The 24,488-nt window shown below is 44.6% G+C and overlaps 1 protein-coding gene across 2 annotated transcripts; it reads right to left on the reverse strand.

Annotated features, from left to right (window-relative positions):
• Positions 1–24,019, reverse strand: mrtfba (myocardin related transcription factor Ba). 2 transcript variants are annotated; one of them, XM_053413800.1, is made up of 16 exons: positions 23,840–24,019; positions 14,960–15,214; positions 10,713–10,778; positions 10,493–10,548; positions 10,324–10,399; positions 9,888–10,049; positions 9,551–9,774; positions 9,061–9,174; positions 8,718–8,965; positions 7,810–7,978; positions 5,880–6,887; positions 5,640–5,762; positions 5,144–5,293; positions 4,845–4,979; positions 4,685–4,745; positions 1–4,485 (listed from the first exon to the last, which is right to left on the reverse strand). In XM_053413800.1, the coding sequence occupies exons 2-16, from the start codon at positions 15,120–15,122 to the stop codon at positions 3,971–3,973; spliced, it is 3,270 nt and encodes a 1,089-aa protein (XP_053269775.1). In that variant the 5' UTR covers positions 15,123–15,214; positions 23,840–24,019; the 3' UTR covers positions 1–3,970. The 2 variants fall into 2 exon arrangements, with proteins under 2 accessions (XP_053269775.1, XP_053269774.1); XM_053413799.1 differs by having other exon boundaries at positions 9,882–10,049.
• Positions 24,020–24,488: the final 469 nt, after the last annotated feature.

Here is a 24,488-nt window from a genome sequence, read left to right on the forward strand (position 1 = left end):
TTCACAGTACACCAAATTATTTTATTGACACATAAAGGCATACAGTACTTATATACACATTTCGTTTTTTTGAGTATTTACAAAATACAGAGCCCATGGATGTTACACATGTATAAAAATATGCATTGCATCTATATAAATATATACACAATGTGCAAAACATATGGCATTACAAACAAGAGGCATGGCATGGGAGGTGGAGACAGAGAAGGAGACACTACAATGAAGAATGGGAAGAAGAATCAGCTGATGAGTGGATATTATCCAAAATACATATATTGTAATGACTCCTCTTGTTCAGCTTCACCGCGAGAAGAATACTACAATGTTCCCATGAAGGTAAATGACACAGGGTGAATGAGGACGGGTGGGAGAACTGACTGACGCTGGGTGAGAAGGGATTTGGAACCAAGGTGTGACTGTGTATGCGGTAAAGGCTCCTGCACGAGTAAAAGCAAGGCAGGATTAGACATACAGTACAGTACATCCAAGGAGAGCAGCCATTATTGCTTTTAGCTGTCCCTGTCTGGCCAATCAGCAACAACCACGTCCGACACTGGGAGCCGTCACTCGTCATGTAGATGAGGTTTGTGTCCGGCTGATATGAACAACAAAAAAAATACTCTGCAAACCAAATATATACACATAAAATCATTGTTTACAGATTTTACACAACCATCCAAACAAGATTACATGATTTCTACATTGAAAAACAAACAAATTATAATAAACATAATAATATGTTCCACTGCCGTTTCAGGCAACAAAATATCAAAACTGCCCTAAAGCAACCATGACCTCATCGTCTCATCTAGGATACAACAACACGTGACTTTTATTGTTTGTGACGAAAGGAAAACAATTAAAATACAACACAACAAAAAGTGTGTGTCTGTGCAGTATTTGGCGTAACTCTGGGTATTGACGATAAAAACGTGACTGCGGCAGTGAGAGCATCAAATGTTGACGAGACAGGGTCGACATGAAGGGCTCCACATTATTGCAAATGTAAACAGCAAATCAAAACAGAAACTTTCAAAATAAAATAGCCCAATTGACTTTTTATTCTACAATAAATGACCCTGAAGTGCCGTCATGCCACAACTGGAGAGCCCACGCCCTCTAGTGTCCATGGACGTAATTACACGATAAAGTGGTTGAAATGCGAGCATCATTTCACTGAATGTGACTGATATAACAAAAGAGAGAATTAAAAAGAGCCATCGCGTTTCAAAGTGCCATAGGGAAGGACTGTATCAATCCTAAAACGATATTAGGACTCAGATACTAAATCATTAACTCACTGATTTGGCTTAGTGAGTTAGGATATGATGCAATCCATGGGAGCATTCATGACGGCTTTAAAGGGAGCTCAGCCCTCGAAAGGTGTGTGTGTGCGTTTGTTACTGTATCACACCGGACGGGACAACACGGATAACAACAGTACAACAGTCATCAGAAGCCGCTTGAAGAAAGAACGTTGGAGGAGAAGCCGAATGGAGTTTTTTCTTTATAGATATTTCATATAACTTGAGTGCTATTGGCTGTGAAAGTGCTCGAAACGGTGCCCGAGATTAAATGTGGATACGATCATGCACACGGAGACGCACACCGATGTTCATGCAGGGGACGGGAAGACGATTCCACGCACACACACACACACACACACACACACACACACACAAACAGTCACACATAGATCAACATGCTCGCCTCACTCACTCGAAAGGTCAGGAAACTTTGTTGACAGGTCACTGTAGCTGATGCATCTCTGTTAGACTACTTTATCATCCGTCCATTCACTATCCACACCGCTTATCTTTAGGGGGTCGTGGGGGGAGATGGAGCCAATCACGGCTGACTTTGATCGAGAGGCGGGGTTACAGGTCGACAGCAGGAAACAACTCCTATGTTCACCTACAGTTAACTTAGAGTCTAACCCTGCTCAACTTTGTACTGTGGGAGAAAAGGAGGTGTTCACTCTAGAGAACAGCCACAAAGACACAAAGCAGGGATTCAAACCGGGAACCCTCGTGCTGCAAACCAGCAAAATGTTATTCTGACAAAGACCCTCCCGACGATGGTTGGTTTGTGGATAAATGGGACGGTACAGCAGGCTAACTTATCAGCTACAGGCAACCTAACAGTCACGTTTCATGGCTAGTGATGCAGTAGTTCCCCACCAAGACACACACACACACACACTGTCTCTCTCTCATACACACACACACGCACACACATACACACAAAGTGCAGGGATACTGTAGGACAGCTAGATATAAAGCTCATCTTCTAAAAGACATCTTTCTTGATATATCTTGCAGTTCACACGTATTAAATCTGCTCGTGTTTGTTCCCTTTCTACTGTTTCACGCCAGTTTACTATCAGAGGGGAAGAAAAACAGCTGCCAACTTTGTACGTAAAGTCAGATGTTTGGTTCTTGTCAAACAGTACATTCAAAATAACTTGGACACCAGCTGCAGTATCTCTATAGTGATTGGCCACGTGATTGCTGCATCGATCGCAATCTTTTCCGATCGCTTTCTGTTCACGATCGTCTTGGATATGCAAAGTTCACATTTCCTTGTTCTGAGGTGAGTGAGGCGCGTCGGTAGATCGCTCCGCCTCATTAGTGCATAGCTCTCACTTAGAGGGAGGAGCCTCCTCCTCTCGTCGTCCGACTGGAGTCGAGTCTTTTTGTTCTTTAGAGTCGTTGGTTGATCGGCTTGAGCGGAGGGGGTCGCGATAGGTCAGAAGGATCTGATGTAGCAAATCAGATTTGTCAGAAAACACGTAATCTACAGCATCTGGTAGACTGGAACAGTGTGAACAGGAAGCTTGACCTCGTCTCAGTTGAGAAATTGTAAAACTTGGTTCTGTGACATGTCTGAGCAAAGGGAACCGACAGATTTGACAGTGCAGCACAGACTGGTTTAGGCCTGGGTGTGTGTGTAGCCTGACAGCTGTGTCTGTGATCTAGTGGGTCCACACTACAGGGAACGTGTCAGTTTCAGAGCTGCTGCAGAGATGCTATGTGAGGTTTTTGGTATGAATATTTCATCAAATATAAGTGGAGCGATGTACTTAACAAAATGCCAGCACTCTACGGTATGAAGCCGTGCCCCTTCTGGTCCTGCAATAATAACAAACTCCTTAGAGTTAGAACTAATGATTAGATTAGATTTAATTTATAACAGGTACAGGAAGTGTTGCCAATATTTATGTCTGTGACATATGCGTCAGATAGACACTGAAACTGTGGTGACACATAATTTTCACCATCTTTTCTGCTGTGAACAGAGCACAGTACGTGGAATACATATGCGAGTCCTCGACTCTCTAGAGGAGAAGCGCAGCTCAGGACACGCACCTGAGACACAGGGCTCACACAGGCAGCGTGACATTATAACATGGCCGCTGAAATGAAAAGCAAGACGATCTGAGATGCACACACATCCAATGTGGCTGAGTGTTATTCTAAATGTTTCTAAATGCAGTGGTCACCAGCTGAGGCTGCACTGACAGAATGTTGTTAATGTGGTTTTAACAGTATTTACAAACAGTCCATGCTACCAGTCTTCATTTGGCTCTGTCTCTTCATTTCTGCTAAATCATGAATAAAAGTCTCATCGAGTTAAAATCCTTTTATCACCTTAGTGATGGAATTGTTTTCTGGCTGTTCGGTCAAAGTAGACCTCTTCTTTAAAAGCTGTGCAAACTCCTGCTTGTAGTTCAGCTTGATCAGTGCACTGCCTGTACAGTGTGTCCTCCTCTAGTATAGTGGGAATATAACCGATGTATGGATGAGCTGTTAAAGAGTGAATGTCAGGTTTTCTCCTCCTTTTGTTTCCTTATTTAAAATGTTTAAAGTCAGCCTTAACGTGCTGGAAATTTCCTTTTTTCTTCTTCTTCTCTTCATCCATCCATCTTTCACTCTTGGCTCAGCTGCCTCTCCTCCATCACCCTCCCTCAGTCCCAGTGCAGCTGCAGGTCATGGGAATCCAGGAAGTCATTTGGGATCCCCAGCGGTGTGAGTGCCCCTCCAGGACCCGGGGGCATGGTGAGGTCCATCCACTCCATATTGTCCAGTGCTGGGTCAGACAGGCCCATGTTGAACGAGGAAGTGGGTGAGGAGGAATCGCAGAAAGACAGGTCTGATGTGTCCATGGGGGAGTAGGATTGCTGTTCCATCAGCTGGGCCTGAAGCTCCTCTATCAGACCCTGTGTGCGCAGGTCCGATGCCGGCGACGTTCCAGCCAGCGTCCCCTCCAGGAAGGCCTCCAGCTGGTTGTCTGTGGCCAGAGAGGAGAGGAGAGGCATGCATGGGTCGACGGTGAGGCTCAGGGTGGGCGGAGGGGCCATATGGATCGGTGGAGGTGGTCTGGAGAGCACTGTGTTCACAGGCAGGGTGGTGATACTGGCCGTGATGGGGTGGCTCTTCCCGAGAGACACTGAGGGGTCCTGCTGGATAAAAGGTGTCATTTCTGGACAGGAAACAAAGAACAGGAAAAAAGAATTAAAAAACGGATTAGTATTTGTCTTCAAATTATCATTTTATTCAGCACCTCATGATAGTTTACATTAAAATTTAAAAGACAGATAATCTACAATGGGGACACTATAGAGATACAGAGACTTTGGTGTTTCAAACTTTCAACAGATTGTTGTGTACTGTCAAATTACCTCCACTCTCTATGAGGATGTCAAACAAGTCATCCATTTGCTGGCTGGTGGCAGTAGGAACCTGAGAAGACATTCAATAGGGTAAAGACACTTGAGGCTAGAAAACAAAAAAGTGAAGCAATCGGCAATGCAGAAAAAACTGAAGAAAAAAAAAACTAACCTGTGAGACATTGTTGATGTGCATGTTGCGGCTCTGCTTGACAGCTTCCTCATAGCGGGGAGGCTCTCTTGATTTGGGAGGCTGATTGATAAGAGAGGTGGGCTGGAGGATGAAGGCAGACTGGGGAGAGGGAGACTGGAGGAGCCACAGGGAGATGGAGAAAACCACAAGGGGTTAAGGTCGGAGTTTTGTGAAGCATCTCTTGTTGAAAATTGTTCAATGAAATAGTAAATCCAAAAGTATTATAGGTTGAACCAAAGTAATCCCCCCGCCCTCTTGTAATGACTCAGTACTTTTACCTTATGAAGGGGTCCATTGGAGATGTGCTGGTTGGGTGAGGCCCGTGGAGAGACCCTGTTCTCTGGGGAGCTCCTGAGGAAACGCTGGGGATTCATCTCAGGCCGACCCTGGTTCTCTAAACCAGTAGAACTATTGCACACTGTCAGAGTCTGTCAAGACACAGAGAACATGTGATATTAGTTTGTAATGTATCATATGATTTGATGTCATCATAACAGCACAGCAAGACAGAGAGAGGATATAAAAAAAAGACACAAAAACCCCTTCAAATGAAACAAGGCACAATCATATTTGTCATAAATGTTCTTATTATAGACAAAAACAAATATAGCTGCTGTATTATGTTTTACAAACACAAATCTCTGTAGTAGATGATATAAAAATAATCCTGAGTTACAGTCAGCTACAGCTTTCTCATCATTTCAAGAATTTGGACAGTTCAACTATTGATTTTGAAAAAAAGGCGACACAGCTATGCGGGGAGGCCTGACTGACCTGTAGCAGCGGGTTGTGGTTTGGTAGCTGCTGGCCGGGTGCCGTCTCCATCTGAAAGCTCTGTGGCTGAGGAACAGACGTCTGTACCAGGCCTGGATTTGAGACTGTGGCCTGGTGGACAGGCTGAGATGCGGAGGGAAGCAGAACAGAACCCTGAGTCTACACATCCAGATCACGCCAGCATGCAAACTGCTTCACGTAAACGCAATATATAAGAGTCCAGGGTCACTCTGGTCTTACCTGCAGGCTGACAGTGGTGTTTGGCAGCTGGATTGCAGTAGCGTTTTTGGGTAGTGAGACCGGGAGCAGGATCTGAGTCCCAGCCTGGCCAGTCAGCATCTGGGAGACTCCACCCGCGTGGCTGATGAAGAACTGCTGCATGCTGGGGGCAGTGGTCTGAGACTGAGTCTGGAGTTTGGGACTTCTCTGGGACTGTGGGAGCAGCTGCGGGCTGGTGCTTACTTGGGGCTGGATCTTCGTGATGAGCTGGGTTGGACTCTGCAGTTGGAGCGGCTTGCCACCAGAAACAGTCAGATCCTCCAACTTCACCACGGTCGGGAGGGGGCTTGTGAGAGCAGGGGAGCCCAAGACAGAGTTTTGGATGGTGGCAGTAGTGGATGAACAGTTTGACAGGACCGTACTCTCCATTTTTAGAGTATTTGAATTCAGGACAGCAGCAACGGGATTCAGGGCAGGGACTGAGGTCATTTTGGGAGATACAGAGGTAGAGTCGGCACCCAGGCCTCTCTTCTCCACCTGCAGCTGATTCTTCAGCTCCTCCACCAACCTCTGCTCATACTCCAGCTTCCTCATCAACTCCTCTATCTGTCGCTCCTTCTCATGGAGCCTCCTGTCCTTTTCCTCCGGGATGTGAAAAGACAAGAGCGGTGAGGACTGTGAACCTGCTGAGCCAGAGCTCATCACTTGTACTTCGGAATGTGCCACAGACATGCCCATATCCTGCTGGAGGGTGGAGGGCTCACTGGGGTTGGGTGAGACTGGCGGCGTGGATCTCATGCTCTCTAGAGTCACCTGCTGTACTGGGAAGACAATGGCGGGGCTGGTGCAGGTGGTGGTGGCAGTGGTGACGTCCATAGGGGTGGAGGTGGTGGTGGTTGGTTGAGGAATGTTAGTAGGAGCAGAGGTGCGGAGATTATCCTGGAAAGGCTTAAGTCTCTCCATCAGGTCAGTCTTTGTTCCTGACACAGGAAGGCCTCGCAGCTTCAGCTCCAGTTTCAGCTCCGCCACCTTCAAAGATATGGATATGATCCCATCAGGAATTTAGATAAGTGTTGGAGGAATACGTTAAGCTGGTAGGAATAGTTTTTAAGTAAATATGTATATCATGTTTAATTAGAATCTGTAAATCTATAAAAAAGCTATAGTATTAAGATCCACCCTAACCTCTCTTTTGAGGTTATTGTCCCTGGTTGTCATGTCTCGTACATGTATGTTCTATATATGTTTCCTTCCTGTCCTGTCATCATTATTGCACTATAAATAACTGCAAACAAGAATGAGAACTTCCTGAGACTCTGACTCGGATATTTGAGTTCAGTGAATGTCTGAAAACATGTGGATAAAAAAAGACCACATGACCTCCAGAAAACAGAAACTTATTGTTTTAACACTTTGCTTTGTTTACAGAATTAACTAAATAGATATGAACCATTAATCCCTCAGCTTTAGAAACGTTAGAAGTCACACTGTTAGTGTGTTCACTTTCAGACAGAGACAGATTCACCCTTTTTCCATATTTACTATACAGACAAGAGATTGGTTTCAATCCTCTGCCCTCACTCTGATCGAGAAAGCAAATAATCCTATTTCTTTGTTGTGCTGGTGTGAGAAATGTTTAGCTGTGTAAAAGATATCGAAAAGGTAAAAGGCTCACTTCTTTAACTACTCTGCAGCTATTCATTTATTTTGAATACAGAATAAAAACTTTGATTATCCTACGAGGAGCTGTCATATTTACAAGAACTGGCTCCACAATTAACCTGATCCAGTTTGGTTACATCAGCTGAGCAGACCTGTAAAGATTGGAGTGTCATCCCCTCATTAAGCCTATTATTATGACAATACCTTTTAAACAGCTCGAGTATAATGTTTCAAGCTACATGCACAAAAAAATTTGCTGCTACAAAAATACAACTATGTTTCCACGGACCTTCATCTCCTCCAGGTTGGCAGGCAAGACTCCTGGCTTGCGATTGGACAGCGAGATGTTTGGCCGAGCCGCAGAAGGCAGAGGAGGAGGTGGGGGGGCAGTGGGCAGAGACACCATGATGGAGGTTGGCAGGCTGCTCCCAGCGCTGCTCTGACCCTCTGCCATAGGTCTACAGAGAGACAAAAGTACAGGAAAAAATGTTGGAGTCATTGTTATTGGAGGAAATCATTAACACGAATGAGAACTAGAGAGAGGAACAGTAGGGGGAAGAAAGAGGGATATAGAACAAAGGAATATTGTTGTTTAGAGAATTGGAACGAGAGGAAACACAGAGGAAATCAGCTCCCAAATGAGCGGACCATCCATCCTGTGCCCTGTGCCTCACTAACAAAGGCAGTCAACCAAACCACAGTAAACAGAGAGCCATGCCGTGCGGCAGCAGAGAGGACATTTGTGAAAACAGCAGCTGGTAAAACAATATCCTGTTATTCATTAATATGATTAGACACAGGGTAGTTATTGGAAACTAGCAAATGGCCCTCTGGATTCTTGAAACTAACAATTTGGCTTGGCTTGCTTTCAGCCAATTTTAAACTAAGAATCATGGAGGTGGGCCAAGCAAACTACTACTACTGCTGCTACCCAGAGCTTGTGATTCAGGTGAGGGTTGGAACGTAGATCCACAGGTAAATCAAAAGCTTTGTTGTGGAGCTCATGTGCTTCTTCAGCACAACGGTCGACAACAAAGGTCACATTACTGTGGCATCGACCCGCCTGTCCATCTCACACTCCATCTTTTCCTCATGTATGAACAAGACCAGGAGATACTTAAAAATACAACATGATCACTTTTCTTCACATTTCGGCGATGGCAGTCATAGTTTGTAGTTATTGTTTTGTATACATACTTGAGTGGTGCTGGTAGTATAGTCTGGTAGTTGTAGTGCTGCTGTTGCTGGCTGATGATCTGCAGCTGGAGGAACAGCTGCTGCTGCTGCAGTAGTCGGGCATAAGACGAGTCCATGGGTTCTTCACTGGCCTCCTGCTTCTGGTCCGGAGGAACATACTGGTGGTATTTCAGCTTCTTAATCCTGGACTTTGGCTCTTTGCCCTTCTTACTGCGACTCTTCTCTGAGGCTGACTTCGGCTGGCTTTGCTGTGGTGAGAGGGAAATGCTTTAACATACAGTTTTGGCCAACAGCATTGAGGCATTATTATGTTCAGAAAGGTGGGAGAAATCCTTGCCCTCACTTTCACCAGTGTTGGTCCTGGTTTCGAGGGAACAGCTGGGCGAGTGGCCAGAAACTCACTGGTAGAGACCACTTTCATAAAGTCTGATGGTGCTTTTGTGGCGACTGGGAGTGCCTGAATTAAAAAAGACAAAAACGTTTCAGTAAAATACAAAATAAGGTTTAGTAACACGAGTAAAACATTAAGTAAAAGTTTACAAAATAAATATTAAATACCAATTACAAAGCATTGTGTGCATGCTCAGCTCAATGAGTCATTTTGTTCCTCCTTTGTTTCAATTGAGATGCATAATGGTTATAAGAGTAAGAGTTTTTTTTTTAAAACAACACTTCAGTGCTGGAAATTCTGTCAACTGCTATTGCAGGATTTTCTTGGAGCTGGGTCTGTGAGCGCCTTTGATTTTGCTTCCCTGGTTGACGACTATCTAGAGAGTTTGGCTTAAATCTCCATGTACAGGTGACCAAACCACGACACAACAGGATTATCTAACCTGGAATATGGTGCTTGATAGTGGTGGAGGCGCTGGAGCAGGAGCAGGAGCAGGAGCAGGAGCAGGAGATGGAGCTGGAGCAGGAGCAGGAGCAGGAGTCTCTGGTGCTTTGCTCTCCGCGGGTGAGGGGACAGAGGTTTGCGACTCCTGGCTGGCTGGCTGCTCTGGGGACAGGGGATCGCAGCTGTCTTCATCCAACACCTTCGGGTAATTCACCTCGCCCACTGAGAGACAAATGAAGACAAACAAATACTTTATTTCTCTATCTATAATCCCCTGTATCATGTGTCTTATTGAGGTGGGAATGTTCTAAGATATCTGCTGCCATTACCCTCACCAATGATGGCTTGCTTAACGCTGGAATCCACTGGCAGGATGTTCTTCTCCACCAGCTCCAATGGTCCGGGTCTCTGGGCGATCTTCTCGTTCAGGTTGTCAGCCAGACGGGCCCTCTTCAGCCTCATCTGGGTGGCCTGCAGCGAGGGCTCTGCTCCGGTCTCTGGAAAATGTTACACAGTGTAAATCGGATATCCTTCTATATAGTGTCAGCTTAAAGATGTCGGGTTTCCAGTGTTTGAATCTGGAAGCTTCTTTTAAACGTGGCAGCCATGTTGTTGCCTGCATGACCCACCACTGCTAAACATATGTACAGTAGGAGGAAAGTCGTTATGCTACCTTGTGAAGATGGCAGCTTTAAAAGCTCCACAGGAAACACTACATAAAAACTGTTTTACATACAGTTTACATACTGTGAAGGGCACAATTATCAGTACCTTGTAGTATGTGCATCCTGACCAGCTCCGCTCTCTCTGGACGACTGCGGATCTTGTGCTTCAGGAAATTCTCAGTCTTTAAAAAAAGTTGGGACAGAACAGTTATTAAACTCGCTTATTGGCTGCAAGTTCATATTTAGCGCTTCCTTTTTAAACTGCGTGGCCTTACCCTGGCTCTCTCCAAGCTGCGGATCTGCCCATGGAATGCTGCCGGGCTCTTGAGAGCTGCGACACACGTAATTGAAGTATATCATTGACAACAAATGTGATCCAGATTAAAACAAACAGAGTTAATATGTTTATTATCTCAGTTATCATGGCTTGTTTTTATAATCCTGTCCAGTCCACATGAGCTTTTAGGCGAATTATGGAGAAGTGCTGAGACTCACGTGGCATGATGCCCTGGTCCACCAGCTGCTCCCGGGTTCGCCTTTGCTGAAGCCTCAACTGCAGGACTGAAAGAAAAAGAGATCAAAAATGTTATAAAAGACTAGAATTACTGCGCTGTGGTTGTGTGCGCCCCGGTGGATATCATGTTCACAATTATGGAACTTTATGTGCACATAAATTGTTCCCAACAACATCCATCTCAGATTAAAAAGTTTATTCAAGGAAACAGGACGTTCCATTTTGGTTGCCTTTAATTGCGTCAAATCCACATTACCTGCTTTATCCTCTGCTATAACTTCCGGGGCAAATGACATATGATGAAGGAAAAACACTATTTGGCTGTGTCCCATTCCACTGTTTATATTGGTCTGTCGTAATGTATCACAATCATTAATTATTATTATCTGTGCATTCTGTTGTGAAAGTTCTTCCAGTAGAGAGCCATCGCACGAGGAAACCAAGTGACCCAATTTGTTTTGTTTTAATTGTTTTGATTGATTGACCCCTAGCAGACAAAGTTGTATATTGGCCCTACATTTATTCAATCTTTTCATTTAGATCTGTTAAAATCAGGGTTTTTAAATGTAAAGATCGAGCTTGTGTCCCCATGGCTGATTAACAGTTCCAGATCTCCAGGACAAGCTGGAGCAGCCGAGTTAAGCAAACAGCTTGTTCATAATAAAAACAAAGAAGAGGAGTTCTCACCTGCTCTGAACCTATCACAGCAGTTGCTGAGTGTCTCTACCTCCATGCAGGCAATGCTCTTGTACTACTGCTGACTTTGATTCCAGTTTCACAGCCTTTGTATTATGCCCAGACTATAGACACTGACACATAATCAATGATGCAAATCCACAGCACTGTAACACCTTTAAGAATGATAGAGAAGCAGCACTGGGTCCGTCCTTTATATCTTTTTTATAACTAGTCCACAGCCCCCCCTCCTCCCACTCTACTCTGACCTCCCTCTCTCACTCAGCTCTGTTTGAGATGGCAATTTTCTAGCTGTGGGCAGACCATGCTACCAGATGTGAAAGATTACACTGGTTCCTTGTTACCACAGAGGAAGAATCTAGTATCTGACTCAGCACAGACGTTAGATGTTAAGTGTGTGGCAGCAACACAGGTAATTCAGAGCTTTGTATGTGACTTTGTAAGGGAGCTTACAATAAAGGTAATTAAGTACAATGTGTAGATTTGCCTTAATAAGAAATGGGTAAAGATGATTCTCCATTCACAGGAGGTGACACGGGGCTTCTAGGGAATTTGGTAATCAAGGGAAAGTGTGTATACAACCCTGAGAGCTGTGATCAGTTTCGGCCCAGCTACACTTAGTAAACAGTTAAGAGAGGAATCTAGGGGGCACATGTTTGTTCAAGTTGACTCATATAGAAACTTCCAGTCAGTGGCATTCTCCTTGATTCCTCCAGGAAGCACTGTTCTGCCTCACAAACACAAGTTGACCTTTGACCTCATCCGGCTGTGGATGATAAGACTGAGCCGTTTATCCACATGCAGGCAGACACGTACACATCAGCCCGTTTGGCAAGTAGGTCCACATTGGGAACACAGGCTTGAATATAAATAATAGGGAGGGAGATTTAAAAACATCCCCCCCAAAAAACAATCAAGGATAAGTGATTAAAAGTGTACAACAACAACAACAAAAATATCAGTTTATCCCAAAGTATCAGAAGACCATCCAGGAATCAAACCATATTCAACGTTTTCAGAAAAAAATGTAGTCAATTATGTAGAGAGTTAGAAGAAATGTCACTGTATTTATTGTTAAAGGTTCAGGCTAAATTCCTCAACTAGAGAGAAAGTCACTGGTATTTCTCTTTCCTCTTTTTTAAATCATCTGCACAGGTTGTCCCTACTGTCACTGACCTTGAGTTCACAGACTTCCACTTACTGACCAGACTCTCACTCTCACTACAAACCCAAGGCCGATGTAAGCTTCTCCGAGTCCGTTACGGACGGACGGACACTTTTTGATTTATAGTTCACCGGTGCTGAAAACAATTGGTCGCCAGAACAGTAGGTGGCGCAACGGAAGACGAGCTTAGTTCGTTATAACCGTACTTGACCGTACACACATGCCGTCAGGGCTCTAACCAGCCACCGTCAGCCGGACAACTCCGCTGGCTTAACACACTTGTCACATTAATCGTAGAATCGTAGAATCGTAGGCTCTCCGCCATGCCGACGTGTAGTTAGAAAAATCAGAGCTGCACGAAGAGCTCTCCGTGGAGCCCGGAGAGGAGGTTCCACGGTTGTCCGTGTCCGTCAAAACAGAGAAGCATACATCGGCCTTCAGTCCGAACATCATCATCTTCCTCTGTTGTCAGAGAAGTTTTTTTCTCCCTCCAAACTTCCTGAACCCCTGCCCCTTGCCCCACAGAAAGCCAGTGTGGTCCTCTACATTCCCACTTGTCATGATGGGTGACAGATTGACACCTGCATGTTAAAACCAACACGGCAGAAGGGACTCTGTGGCTGGGGAAATGCTAGGGATGGCTTAAGGCCGGCGCATGGTTCTGCAACTGCGGCTGCTGCTTTTCGCGCAGTTGTGTCGACGGACTCGTTTTAATTTGTGGTTCTCCAAGGGTTGCGCATGTTGCAAAGCAATTCACCGCCAGAACACTAGGTGGAGTAACGTTTTTTGTCGAAGACGACCTTAGAGACGACTTATTTTTGTGTGGCAGTCGTCGTCGACTGTTTATTTACATCGCCACTGCTGCTCCTCATAGCTTTTTTCTGGTGGACAAATTTGTCCCTGATCTTCCTCCACAGCTTCGTACACTTGTCGACTGAATAGAGCAAGGGGCTCTTGCACTTGTGTCCCTGAAAACGCAGAGGCATGCGCCAGCCTTTAGCTGTTGGAAAGTATGAGCTTTGTGTGTCTTCTTACTGAAGGGGAAATGATAAATGCTGAGATGATGTGTGGCTTCTACTACTGTTGACCTTCCACAGAAATTTTCCAATGTCAAGATGTGTTTTTGAAAAGTATCAGGACGCCATCTGAGCCATGGTTAGGAACTGGAAGTAGAACGTTAGGATTTGCACAAATCAAACATGGGTCAAGATACTTCTCCATTCACAGGAGGTGACACGTCATAGCTTACGGCGAAAGACAATCTCTCGCTCCGACAGGAAACAGCTGGCCTGAATTACTTTGTTGTCCTTTCATTATCACCACAGATACGCTGAGGTGTTACACATTAACTGAATACATGTATCCTCCAGGGTAAGACATGTGATTACATAATCTTTTGTCATAGAGAACTTTGCTCGCAAAAAACCTACAACTGCAGAGATGACAACACATTAAAAAAATCTAAACCGACTCCTGTTCAATCCATAAATCCAGGGAATTGGCTCCTTACTTTACCCTCAGTTTGCTTTTCACACATGCACAGACGCGTTCACAACAGCTACAAATCCTCTGTATTATTCAGGCGAGGGATGGAGCAGCCGGGTGCATAATAAGTGACATATCAACTTAAAGTAATTGAGCAGCTATTCCGTAGAACTTGGTATTCAAGGGAAAGTAGGCATACAACCCTGACAACTGTGATCAGTTTCGGCCCCAGCTACACTACAGCAGCAGAAGAGTAGGATTTTGCATGTTTAGTCTGGAACAGCTCTGGCTAGATGCCCTTTGTTTGGGGACTGCATCTGTAAAATGAAGATTTTTCTGAGCACAGTGATCAGTATCATTACGCCATCTAAGCCATGATTAGGAACTGGCAAATGCGAGCCCAAATCTAACCCGCTCCTAAAGTCTGATGATGACGTACCCATCCATCAGTGGCTGGCACGGTCCATGGTGAATGCATAAAACAACAGCAGCTTCGTACGGGTGATGAGAAGCACACAGGCTGGCTAACATGATGACGATAATGTGGGTTTGAACTGCAGAGGAGAAGCTGCTGCAAGTTTGAGGAGCTGAGGACTCGTGGTTTTATGCTTCATTTGGAACTTATTAGGGAGTAGATGCACTCGCATTGATGAAAACTGTGTAGGCCATCTCAGTATGAAGGGCATTTGAGGCTAAACAGGGAGAATATATATGCGTCATCAAGCTGGAAGAGTTGTAACAAAGACAAATATCATGATGTTATTACAAATCATAATTTTTTGGGGAGTGGAGCCAACTTGAGAGACGAGGGGGAAAAAAACTAAATATTTGTTTTGACCCAGCCGGAAAGATCGGTTTATGTGTCTTTTTCTATGTACTCACCATTTTTGCGCTCACTGAGCGGAGGTAGGTTCTGTGCGGGCTGCAGAGTCAGCTCCTCCATCTCATGGGTCACCGCCTCGCTCTGGGGACTGGGCACCAGCAGACTCAACATCCTACAGTCTCCCTCTGGTCCAAGCTGCCACTGAGAAGCCTGGGGCTCCATCCCGCCTCAGGAGGGGTGCAGGGTTGACGAGGATCCCAGACAAGCAACTGGGTTGCAAGTCACCGTCTCTTTATGTTACGTCTCGCTGCTACCTGCGTGGATACAAGAAGAGAACGAGGCGTTAGAAGGGGACTAATGAATGCTCTTCTCCTCTCACTGAACAACTTGCACAGGAGGAATACGTCACTCTGGGATACTTTGTGGGCTCCTCGTGAACAGTGATTCAGAATAATCCTCCAGTTGGTATGACCACTTCACCCAACTGCTGAAATGAGAAGAGTGGCATTTCGTTTCGGCCATCTGGAAGAGCTCAGTCGCTTGCCCAAATTATTCATTAAACGAGCTGGGTTGGCTATTACACTGAATAATCACTTCAAACCGCTGCTCATGAGAAACAACGCCAGTTTGGGCCTGAATGTTCCCTCTGTTCAGACGGGCTTCATAATCTGGAATATGACGTTGCTGGCGGTTTCAAACAGAGGGCAAGGAAACATTTTGGGGAGCAAAACAAACAGTTTAGTATCCATGGCTTCCGAACAGCCTCTTAACCAGAGGATGACAGACTACTCAGTCTCAACATGTAGGCTATTTATCGCTCTCCAGTAGCACCCGCACAATCAATTCCAGGACGTAAGCGCTCTTTACTAACCGTCCTGATGTGTTGCTTTTGGCTGAGAACAACTGTGTTCCTATGGCTGCCTTTATTCCTCCCTGCAGAGCCTATAAGTGCCAAAGGCATTAGACGGCATAGGAACACATTTGGCAACAATACAAGTAAATGTGGTTCGCTCTGGTTGCTGGACCCTCATGTAAGGTATCCAAACACAACAAATCATTAACACTCTGTTTTATTATGTGTTGCTTTTCTTTTCTATCCCTTGAAAAGTACATGATCATATATGGTGCAGTTTCTCCGTTCACGAAAGAGTACAGGATGTTACTTAAATCAATGACAAGTTAAAGAAGAAACAGGGTTTCCCGTTTTCACTAAAAATGATCTACCCCAACTACTATGGTTGATAATATTCTTCTTGTGAAAATAGTGAAAAATGAAGATAATACTTAAAGGAGACACTTACATCACTTTGCATAGACTGGTTATCTGAACTGGTGCGCGCTGAATTTGACCACAGCTTCAAAACTTCGGAAGACAAAGTGTCAGTTCAAGCTCACTGAACCATCAGCAGCGTCTTTAATAATGTAAGTCTCCCCTCTGTCAGATGTAACTTTAACAGATTTCAATGACAGGAAATGCCTTGTGAGCCTCCTTTGAATTACTTAAGCCATGTCAAGGCTGTTTGAAAGGGGACTCTGCTTACATTGACCCTGACTGAGGGATGTACTCCGCTGTCAGGTCGGATTTCATTGGGAGAGGGAGAAAGTGAGACAGGGAAATTAATTAATTTAATTAAAAGAAAGGAAAGAAGAAGGGTGTTTAATTTGATCAAAATCCACTGATGCAATCATATTTACAGGTCTTTAAAAGGACGATTGTCAGGATTGGTTTACAAAGAAGAGCAAAATACAGAAGAAGGGAGATGACGAAAACAGGAACACAAATCTAAATTCAGATTGATGACAACCTCAGTCCTATTTGTTTGTGTGCTTGACTGTACATGGCAAAGCAGCCACCGCAACCACAGGAGGGCTGAGAAAATTGCTGACAAATGAATAATAATAATGACAAGTTAATTCCAACCTTTAGTTCTAGAAAAAAAAGTGAGTGGGCCTGTTGATAAAGTGTTACAGACACATGATGGGAGGGAAACTAGTAGAATAGAATTAGCTTTGGTTGAAGAAGAGGTTTTATGTCAACTCAATTTTTAAGACACATGTGCTGTAAACAAAAATGCAGCAGAATGTATCTCATGTCCTCCTTCATGCTATGATCAGGCGTCACCTTTCACCCGATTGGTCTAGAAATGTTTCTAATGTTGTGAAGGTGGCTGACAATCTCCTGCACTGTTCTTTGAAAGACAAACGACTGAGAAATCGGGTCCGTACATTTTCCAGATTTCATGTCTGAAAACGCCTTAAGATTTCTTGGAAACCCATTCAGTAGGTTGAATCCTGCTGATGGACAAACAAAACCAACTGACAGTTCCTCTCTCTGGAAAAAAATACTTAAAAAAATGGAGCGAACACAAGCCTTATTAAATTAAACATACACACACGGCACTGCTAGCACAGCTACTTGAATAGGTGTGTTTGAAGATAGACAGAGAAGTGCCACTTCAAACTGTCTGAATGAAACTAGCCCACACTCGAGGCGGCATCAGGGGCTGAACGCTGATGTTCACAGGTTGCTAGGAAAACCTGCAGCCGTCTCTGTGACAAAAGAAGTGGGTCCTTCATGCACACACGATAGAAACACTAGGTGCTTCAGACTGCTGACTACTTCAGAGCTGTAATGTAGTATCACACTACTGTCTGAGGCAGAGACTGGTTATGTAGTACATTATGGATTAAAGTAATATTTGTTTATGTCAATTTTCCCTGACTACAATCTTTAAGAACTGCAATGACTTTAATGCTTCTTTTACAATTTTATGCTACTAATGATTTGATTCTTCCCAAAAAATTTACTCATTAATCCTTTTTATTTTTTCCATGTAAACGTCTTGTTTCAAAGAAGAGATTTTTGACTTTTAAACTAACGAAATAAGCCCCTCCCCAAAAAAGTATGTTGGATGGATTTGGATTATTAAAGTAAAAGTGAAGCTGCTTTCAGACATGCACTGAACTCTGGACATCTGGAGGTGTATGAGTGAATGCAAATGTCCAAACTTCTACAGACACCTCACACATGGCCCCCTTGTACAAAGTCTGCACTCCGGTAGTGCCGATGTGATAACACAGCAGGAGATCCACTGCCAGCGAGTCAAGGGGGTTGATGTCTTTTGAAAAACACAAATTTCTAAGGATGAAAAAACGCCTAGAAGACACAGACGAAGATGTCAAGAGAGTTTGTGGTGTCAAGAGCCAACGTCGCTGTGAATGTGCTCTAAACAGAAACATGTGATCTCTGAAGGGCAGGAACATTATGCCTGCTGCACCCAGTTCCTCTGCAGTCGCACTGTACTTCCAGTATACTGTTTGTTGTAATGTAACTTGGCCATATTTCCCAATCCGAAAGTCTCCCGAGTAAAACTGGGACATGTACCGTATTGTGTGTTGGCACAAGCGCTTTCAATTAAAACACAAGCAATGGGCCATACAACAATGATAGCAATCATCCCTTCCATACATGGTAAGTAGGCTAAACTGCATCAGAACGTCTTTGAATATATATATTCCAGAGAAAGAAAGTGTTGGAAAGATTCCAACAGACGGAGAAATACATGCTGTGTGTGATTACGTATCAGGAGCAAAGGGAAAGGGAGGAATGAGGTGAGGGCGGGTGTAAGGAGAGGGGGAGCAGTGAAAGAGAGAGAGAGGAAGTAGCAAACAACTGTCAAGGCTGACGAGGCGTTGTGGGACAAACATCGGCGCTGTCATGGCAGAATCAAAGAGCACAACCAGATGCTGGGTGCTGCGTGATGATTCTTCTAACAGCATGGCTGCAACCAGCACCATGTGTGTCATCAAAGTACAATGAGGGTGGACATCTGCTACTTATGGTTACGCTCTAATGTAGTACAGTTTTACTTTCCCCCACAGAGGTTCCGACCGTAAACAAGACGCCACAGCTATAAACATTTCTGGGACAATCGGCAGATATGTCACATGACCGGTCGGGGGAGTGCTTTATTATTCTGCCACTGGGTGTGTTTGTTTGGCATTAAGAACTGGGCACAGGTGTCACGAAGGGGCATTGCAGAATCCCACGCTTATGTCAACCAGAGCACCCATCCCTTCTCCGTCAGCACACAGCCTTCTGTGTTGCTGATAATGTTGCCAACAACCTGTCAGCTGGTTCGCTCGACACATGATTCATATGGATGGGTTGCGAAAGTCATCACCGCATAAAATGCCATCAGAACAAACAGCTGTTCACTGCATCTGAACAGAGAATTGATCTTGAAATAACAACAACACAGCTACAAGTGTCAGAGGCAACATCAAAACTAAAACGTACAAACCAGTGTTTCCCATCAATTATCTAGACTGTGGCGGACCGCCAAATTCTAATTTGACCCACCACAGCTTCATAATGATACAAAAAAATACACACCTCTCATAATAACATAAGAGATGTCGAGTTAGTGTTTGGCTCCATTGACTGAGAGCTGTCTGCAGTGCTGTTTGCCTTGTGCTGGTTCAGTCCCTCCTTTTCACACTTCCGTACATTAGGTCTTTATTTTCCAAGCAGACAGACAGACAGACCCCGTAGCTTCAGCCGATGTTTGCATACCCGGAGTGGTAGTTCTCTCACACAGCAGTGAACTTCTCTCTCACTTCTATGTACCTGTCACTCAGGCTCTGTAGCACTTGAGTGAACTGCATGTGTGTGCAGGTGTACACCTTGTGACAGACCCCCCGCCCTCTCTGAGATGGTTGCAGTCAGTCCTCACGAAAATGACACTACACTGTTGTGCGGTGCGCATTTTCTTTAAAGGGAAGGACAAGTGAAGTTTAATAACACATCAAATACATTTTTCCTTCTTTCCAGTTGTGCCAGGCGTATCCTGTCAACAGTTTGCCAAATGCGCACAATCATGCTCTCTCCGCAATGGACATTTAACTACGCTTTTGCAGGATAGGGCCCCATATTGACTAGTAATTAGAAACGTGTACACCAAAGTGTGGCCTCAATCAGAGTCAGTGCAGACTGTGTCAAACTAAAGCCCCTTATAGAGGCTACGTCATGTGATTAAGTCAAACGTTTAATCTCTCGTCCTAGCGGTTCAGTTCTTCAGTTCAGTTCACTTTCACCATGTTTCCCACTTCACGCAGGCGTAGTCCGGAAAAAAAGGGACAGGATTTGAGGAGTCAACTCAAGTCTCTGCATCAACCGTGGCGAGAGGAAGAATTTGTCCGGTAAAAACATTCAAAATGTCAGAAATTAATCAAAGCTTTGGTCAGAATTAATAAATTGCTGCTCTAAAAAGAGTCATATGACTCAGAAATAGGAAAAAAAAGGGTTTAAATCATAAAGTCTATGCCCACCTTTACAGAAAATAGAAAACAAACAAGAAACAACAGTAGTGAAAAGTATGATCAGGGATTTCTTTTCATGGACCGACAACAAGGGGCAACTGACTTAAAGTGTGTACAACTGTATGGCTTCACTGCTCACCATTTAGTCGTGACTGATAAGAACCAATCAGGAAACAAATGAGGTGGATGACAAGCATACACATTGCAACAGTGATGCGTTTTAAAACTAAAACATAGAAATGTGGATGCAGCCAGAGGCAGCAAAGGTTTTAATCAGTGTGTGTATGGGGGGGAGAATAAGTTTTCGAACTCTGCCAAACTGCCATAGAAACCTGGCAAAACTGGTCAGATTTTGTCATCACATAAACTGGCCAATGCACATGGAGCAGGGAGGCTGTAAGGACCTGAAAAGCCCTGGAACCTCGCTTCGATATTCAACCAAACGGCCATCAGATGATGCCATTCCTCAGATCCCTGTGCTCTCGATGGACAAGCTAAAAATACATCCCCCTTTGGAGACATTTTAGTTGTGGGACATTAAAGCAGCCATTACCCAACCGACTGCACTCTGAAGATGGTTTGAAGCTATTTCTCCACATTACCGATGGTTAGTTTGGAGCTAAATGAGTCACGAGCATCTCGGACCAACCCAAATTAACCATGTTGGCTTCTCTGACCTGGAAATAATCACCGGCCTCAAGTTTCATTCATGTTTGATTGAGTTCAGCCAGGTTATTATTTGAGTCGACATTTTTGCAGGCTGACAACTGTATGTGGGTGTGTGTGCCCTCCACCCCGAGGCTATTCTCACTCTATCTCACGGCCTTATAAAGGCCCTGGGAGAAGTTTAACTGGGAAAATCTTGCGGATGGCTTTCGGAACAAGATGGGACTGAGTTATTTTATGGGAGATAGCACTTGAGATGTTAAAGACAATAGTCATAGACCGAGCCGATTATCTTATAATCGTGTTTTCAGCAAAACAAGCCCAACAACGGCACAGCCATCTGAGGGAGTAGGAACCGTTACAACCACAGAGCTACAAATCTTCAACAGAAACAAGGAAAGAGAAGACATCAGTTCCCGTCTCCAGTCTCTTTCCATACTGACAAGAAGAGGTCCTGAGTCAACTTTACTCCACATAGGCCCGGCTGTGAAGACTTTCAGTGATAAAGAGTCCACAAGCACTCACACATGCATGCACACACACAACTGACAGGAGATAACTGGAATCTGCAGCTTCGGGATTAAGAGCTAATAAACCACTGACCTGTCGAAGGACTGGTTTCTGTTTGAAAGACATACACACACCATGACATGTTGTGATCAAACACTGACATGATTGCACAATTGTAAAATGAAACAAATAGGCCAACCTATAAAACAAAGGCTTTGTCTAACAACAACAACACGCCCCTTTAGTCTGGGCGACTGGGAATCTCAGAAAAGAAAAAAGCTGCTCATTTAACCTCACAACATGAAATCTAAAGCAGACAGGAATGTTGAGAGCGGGTCAAGAAACATACCTTAACACTCACCAACATCTGGCTTTTGTCTGCATTGGGAATGGATGCAATATTCACATGACTGCAGCGGACGCAGGTTTTCAATCGGCACTAACTTGACACCTGGGTCAACGTGCTAATTTCTTATTCTCCGTCTTGATTTTGTCAGCACTGACCAACCACCTTTTCCGGCACAACATTAATAACGGTGCATTAATAACAATGAATGCTTGCATACTGGTTAGAATGTGCACTTGTATTTTTGTTCTTTATATCTTGCAGGATATAACACTCGCAAGACAGAGAGGTTTTCCGACATGTTGGTTTCTAGCCCTTTCGAGGTGGAGAACATGACTTGTCGGGGGGACAAAAACTATGGGTAAGGGAAAAGGTGTCAGCCACCTTTGTTCAGCAGGTTTACCCTCACTGCATATACCCACTAGTTTTGGTTTAGAGGGGTTAGTTAAAGGCATCAAACCGAATTTTGCTTTAGTTATGTTGTGTAATGGAATATGTATATTTATCATATCGCTTAAGCCTGAAAGCCATTAATTCTGTAATTATAAAAGGGATGTTAAATAAACGTACAAGCCACCCCTCCCATACAGACACACAAAAACTCAGACTCACAAAACACACACAGCCTGAGAATCAATCTGTGCCAAACTACGGTTTGAGTCTGCATTTTTCGTGGCCTTAAATAGACCATGTCTTGTCCAAAAAAACAAGTCTGCTTCTATCCAGAGATAAGACAGAGGTGATGTCATCGCTGCGGCTCATTCACTTGAGTCGGCGCTCCGCTCTGTTCCCACAGACATACATGTTGTGTTGTTTCCTTCCTGGCTGCCTTTGTGGACTTTGTTGACTAGATCCCCTTGAAACAGTACAAAAAAGACTGGACCAAACAAAAACACACACACATGGTTTTAATGGCTGGCAGTCAAAAAAAAACAATAGCACAGCCACACCTAGGAAAAGAGGGACAGTTTCACAAGCCACCCAGACAAACTTCAACCTCAGCTATAAGGCGAAAGAACACAAGTTAGATTGTCTGCCTGCAATAAAGTGTTATGCAGGCTTGTGATGTAGTGTAGTGTCTCAGATGTGAAGTCAAGGCCCAGCATGCTTGGTTGCAGGTTTTCTGCGAGATGGCTAACTACAGCATGTCAGTACCAAAACCTCCTTCCTTTCCGTACGGGTCGGATTTCAACAATCGCTGCAAGGGGGAAAACAGTCCAGTATCATAACATAGGAGTATTAGGCCTTATATTTAAACAAGGACACTTCTGTGTACAATTTGATATTAGGTTTTATTTTAATGTAATTTGCCACAGGGGGAGGCATGGAGAGCCTGGTCTGACGTGATCTGAGCAGGCAGGCTTCCAGCAAGCTAATACTGCACTGGGAGGTAGAAAACACACAGGGATCCGTGGCTCAATGCCTCGCGAGGATGATTAGTTTGCCATCCAGCCGCTTTCACGGCGGACGCTGTTATTTCACACTTTTCAATGACAGGCGCTGTGGCCGGACTGGGTTCCAGTCTGAAAACCACCACATCCTGCCTGGATCTGCCTGAGGGATTCACACGGACCGAGACCTGCGAGGATCTGCTGCAGCGCCGCCTCACTCAGCATTCAGACAGCATTCAGCCCGACAACAAACAACTGGGACACACACACACACACACAGACAGACACACGAACACACACATACCAGCAGGTTAGAACAGCAGGAACAGGGGAGTGTTACTGAGTGAGCTCATATTTTCTAAGTGGAGGAGGGCGGGTTGTGGAGGGATGATCTACCCCAGGTTAGCTAGTTGAAATCTGACAGGTGAGTGAGTTGCAGTAAGCGCCAGTGATAAAAAACCCGATGGGGCGCCTCCCTGGCCTTCGTGTCTGGGACCAACAAACACGTCTGAAGATAAAGTACAGTCTGATACTCGCCGTACACGCTCCTGTCCCCCAGCCCCGGCGTGCTGTGTCCCTGTCACATCACGAACGCTGCTCGACAGCAGCCTCCCTCACATTTTCCGCCGGATAGCTCGGCTTAGCTATCACGGGCTAACATGCTAAAAACAAGACAGCGGCGCCCCGGGGAGTCAGGTCCTTACCGAAGTGCGAGGACTTGAAACCCGGATCCGCCCGAGCTCTGGTTCACAGCGACGTGTCCATGGTCTCCCGCCGAGCTGCTGCACTTGTTGTTGTGTTTCTTCTCCTCCGGCTCCGAGATTGAAGTTTATTTCACGGAGTAAAATGGCTGCGACTGGGTCTAGGTTCGGATGCTTGGCGACGTCATGACGCGGCCGGACAGGAAGCGTGGAGGGGGCGTGGCGGAGGCAGGGATCACTGTACTCGGAACTGATCAGAATTTAGCCTCAACTGTATAGAAAGAATCTTTACATTATATTATATAATCTTTATAAATACGTTATATGGTATTATGTCATCTTTGTAATGTGGACTCTTAATGTGGAAGATAATCTTTAAATGTAATTTTTTCAAAATTTCCCAGCTTGGGCTCAATCTAGTCCATTCACCTCTCCATGATCCATCCATCCGTTTCTTTTCTGTAAACACTTTACTTATGTTTGTAGGTTAAGTACTGTGGTTGCAAAAGAAAACATTTAAAGAGCTCGGCAAACAAAGTAAAACATGATTACTCCTTTGTTCTCAAGTGACTGCAAAATACAACTTCCCATTATGTTGTGCTCAAAACTTGTGCACAAAAGCAACAGCACAGTCAGAGAGGTTGTGGTTCTG

The sequence above is a fragment of the Pleuronectes platessa genome, chromosome 21 (assembly GCF_947347685.1).
Source record: "Pleuronectes platessa chromosome 21, fPlePla1.1, whole genome shotgun sequence".
In the NCBI taxonomy this organism is placed as follows: domain Eukaryota; kingdom Metazoa; phylum Chordata; class Actinopteri; order Pleuronectiformes; family Pleuronectidae; genus Pleuronectes; species Pleuronectes platessa.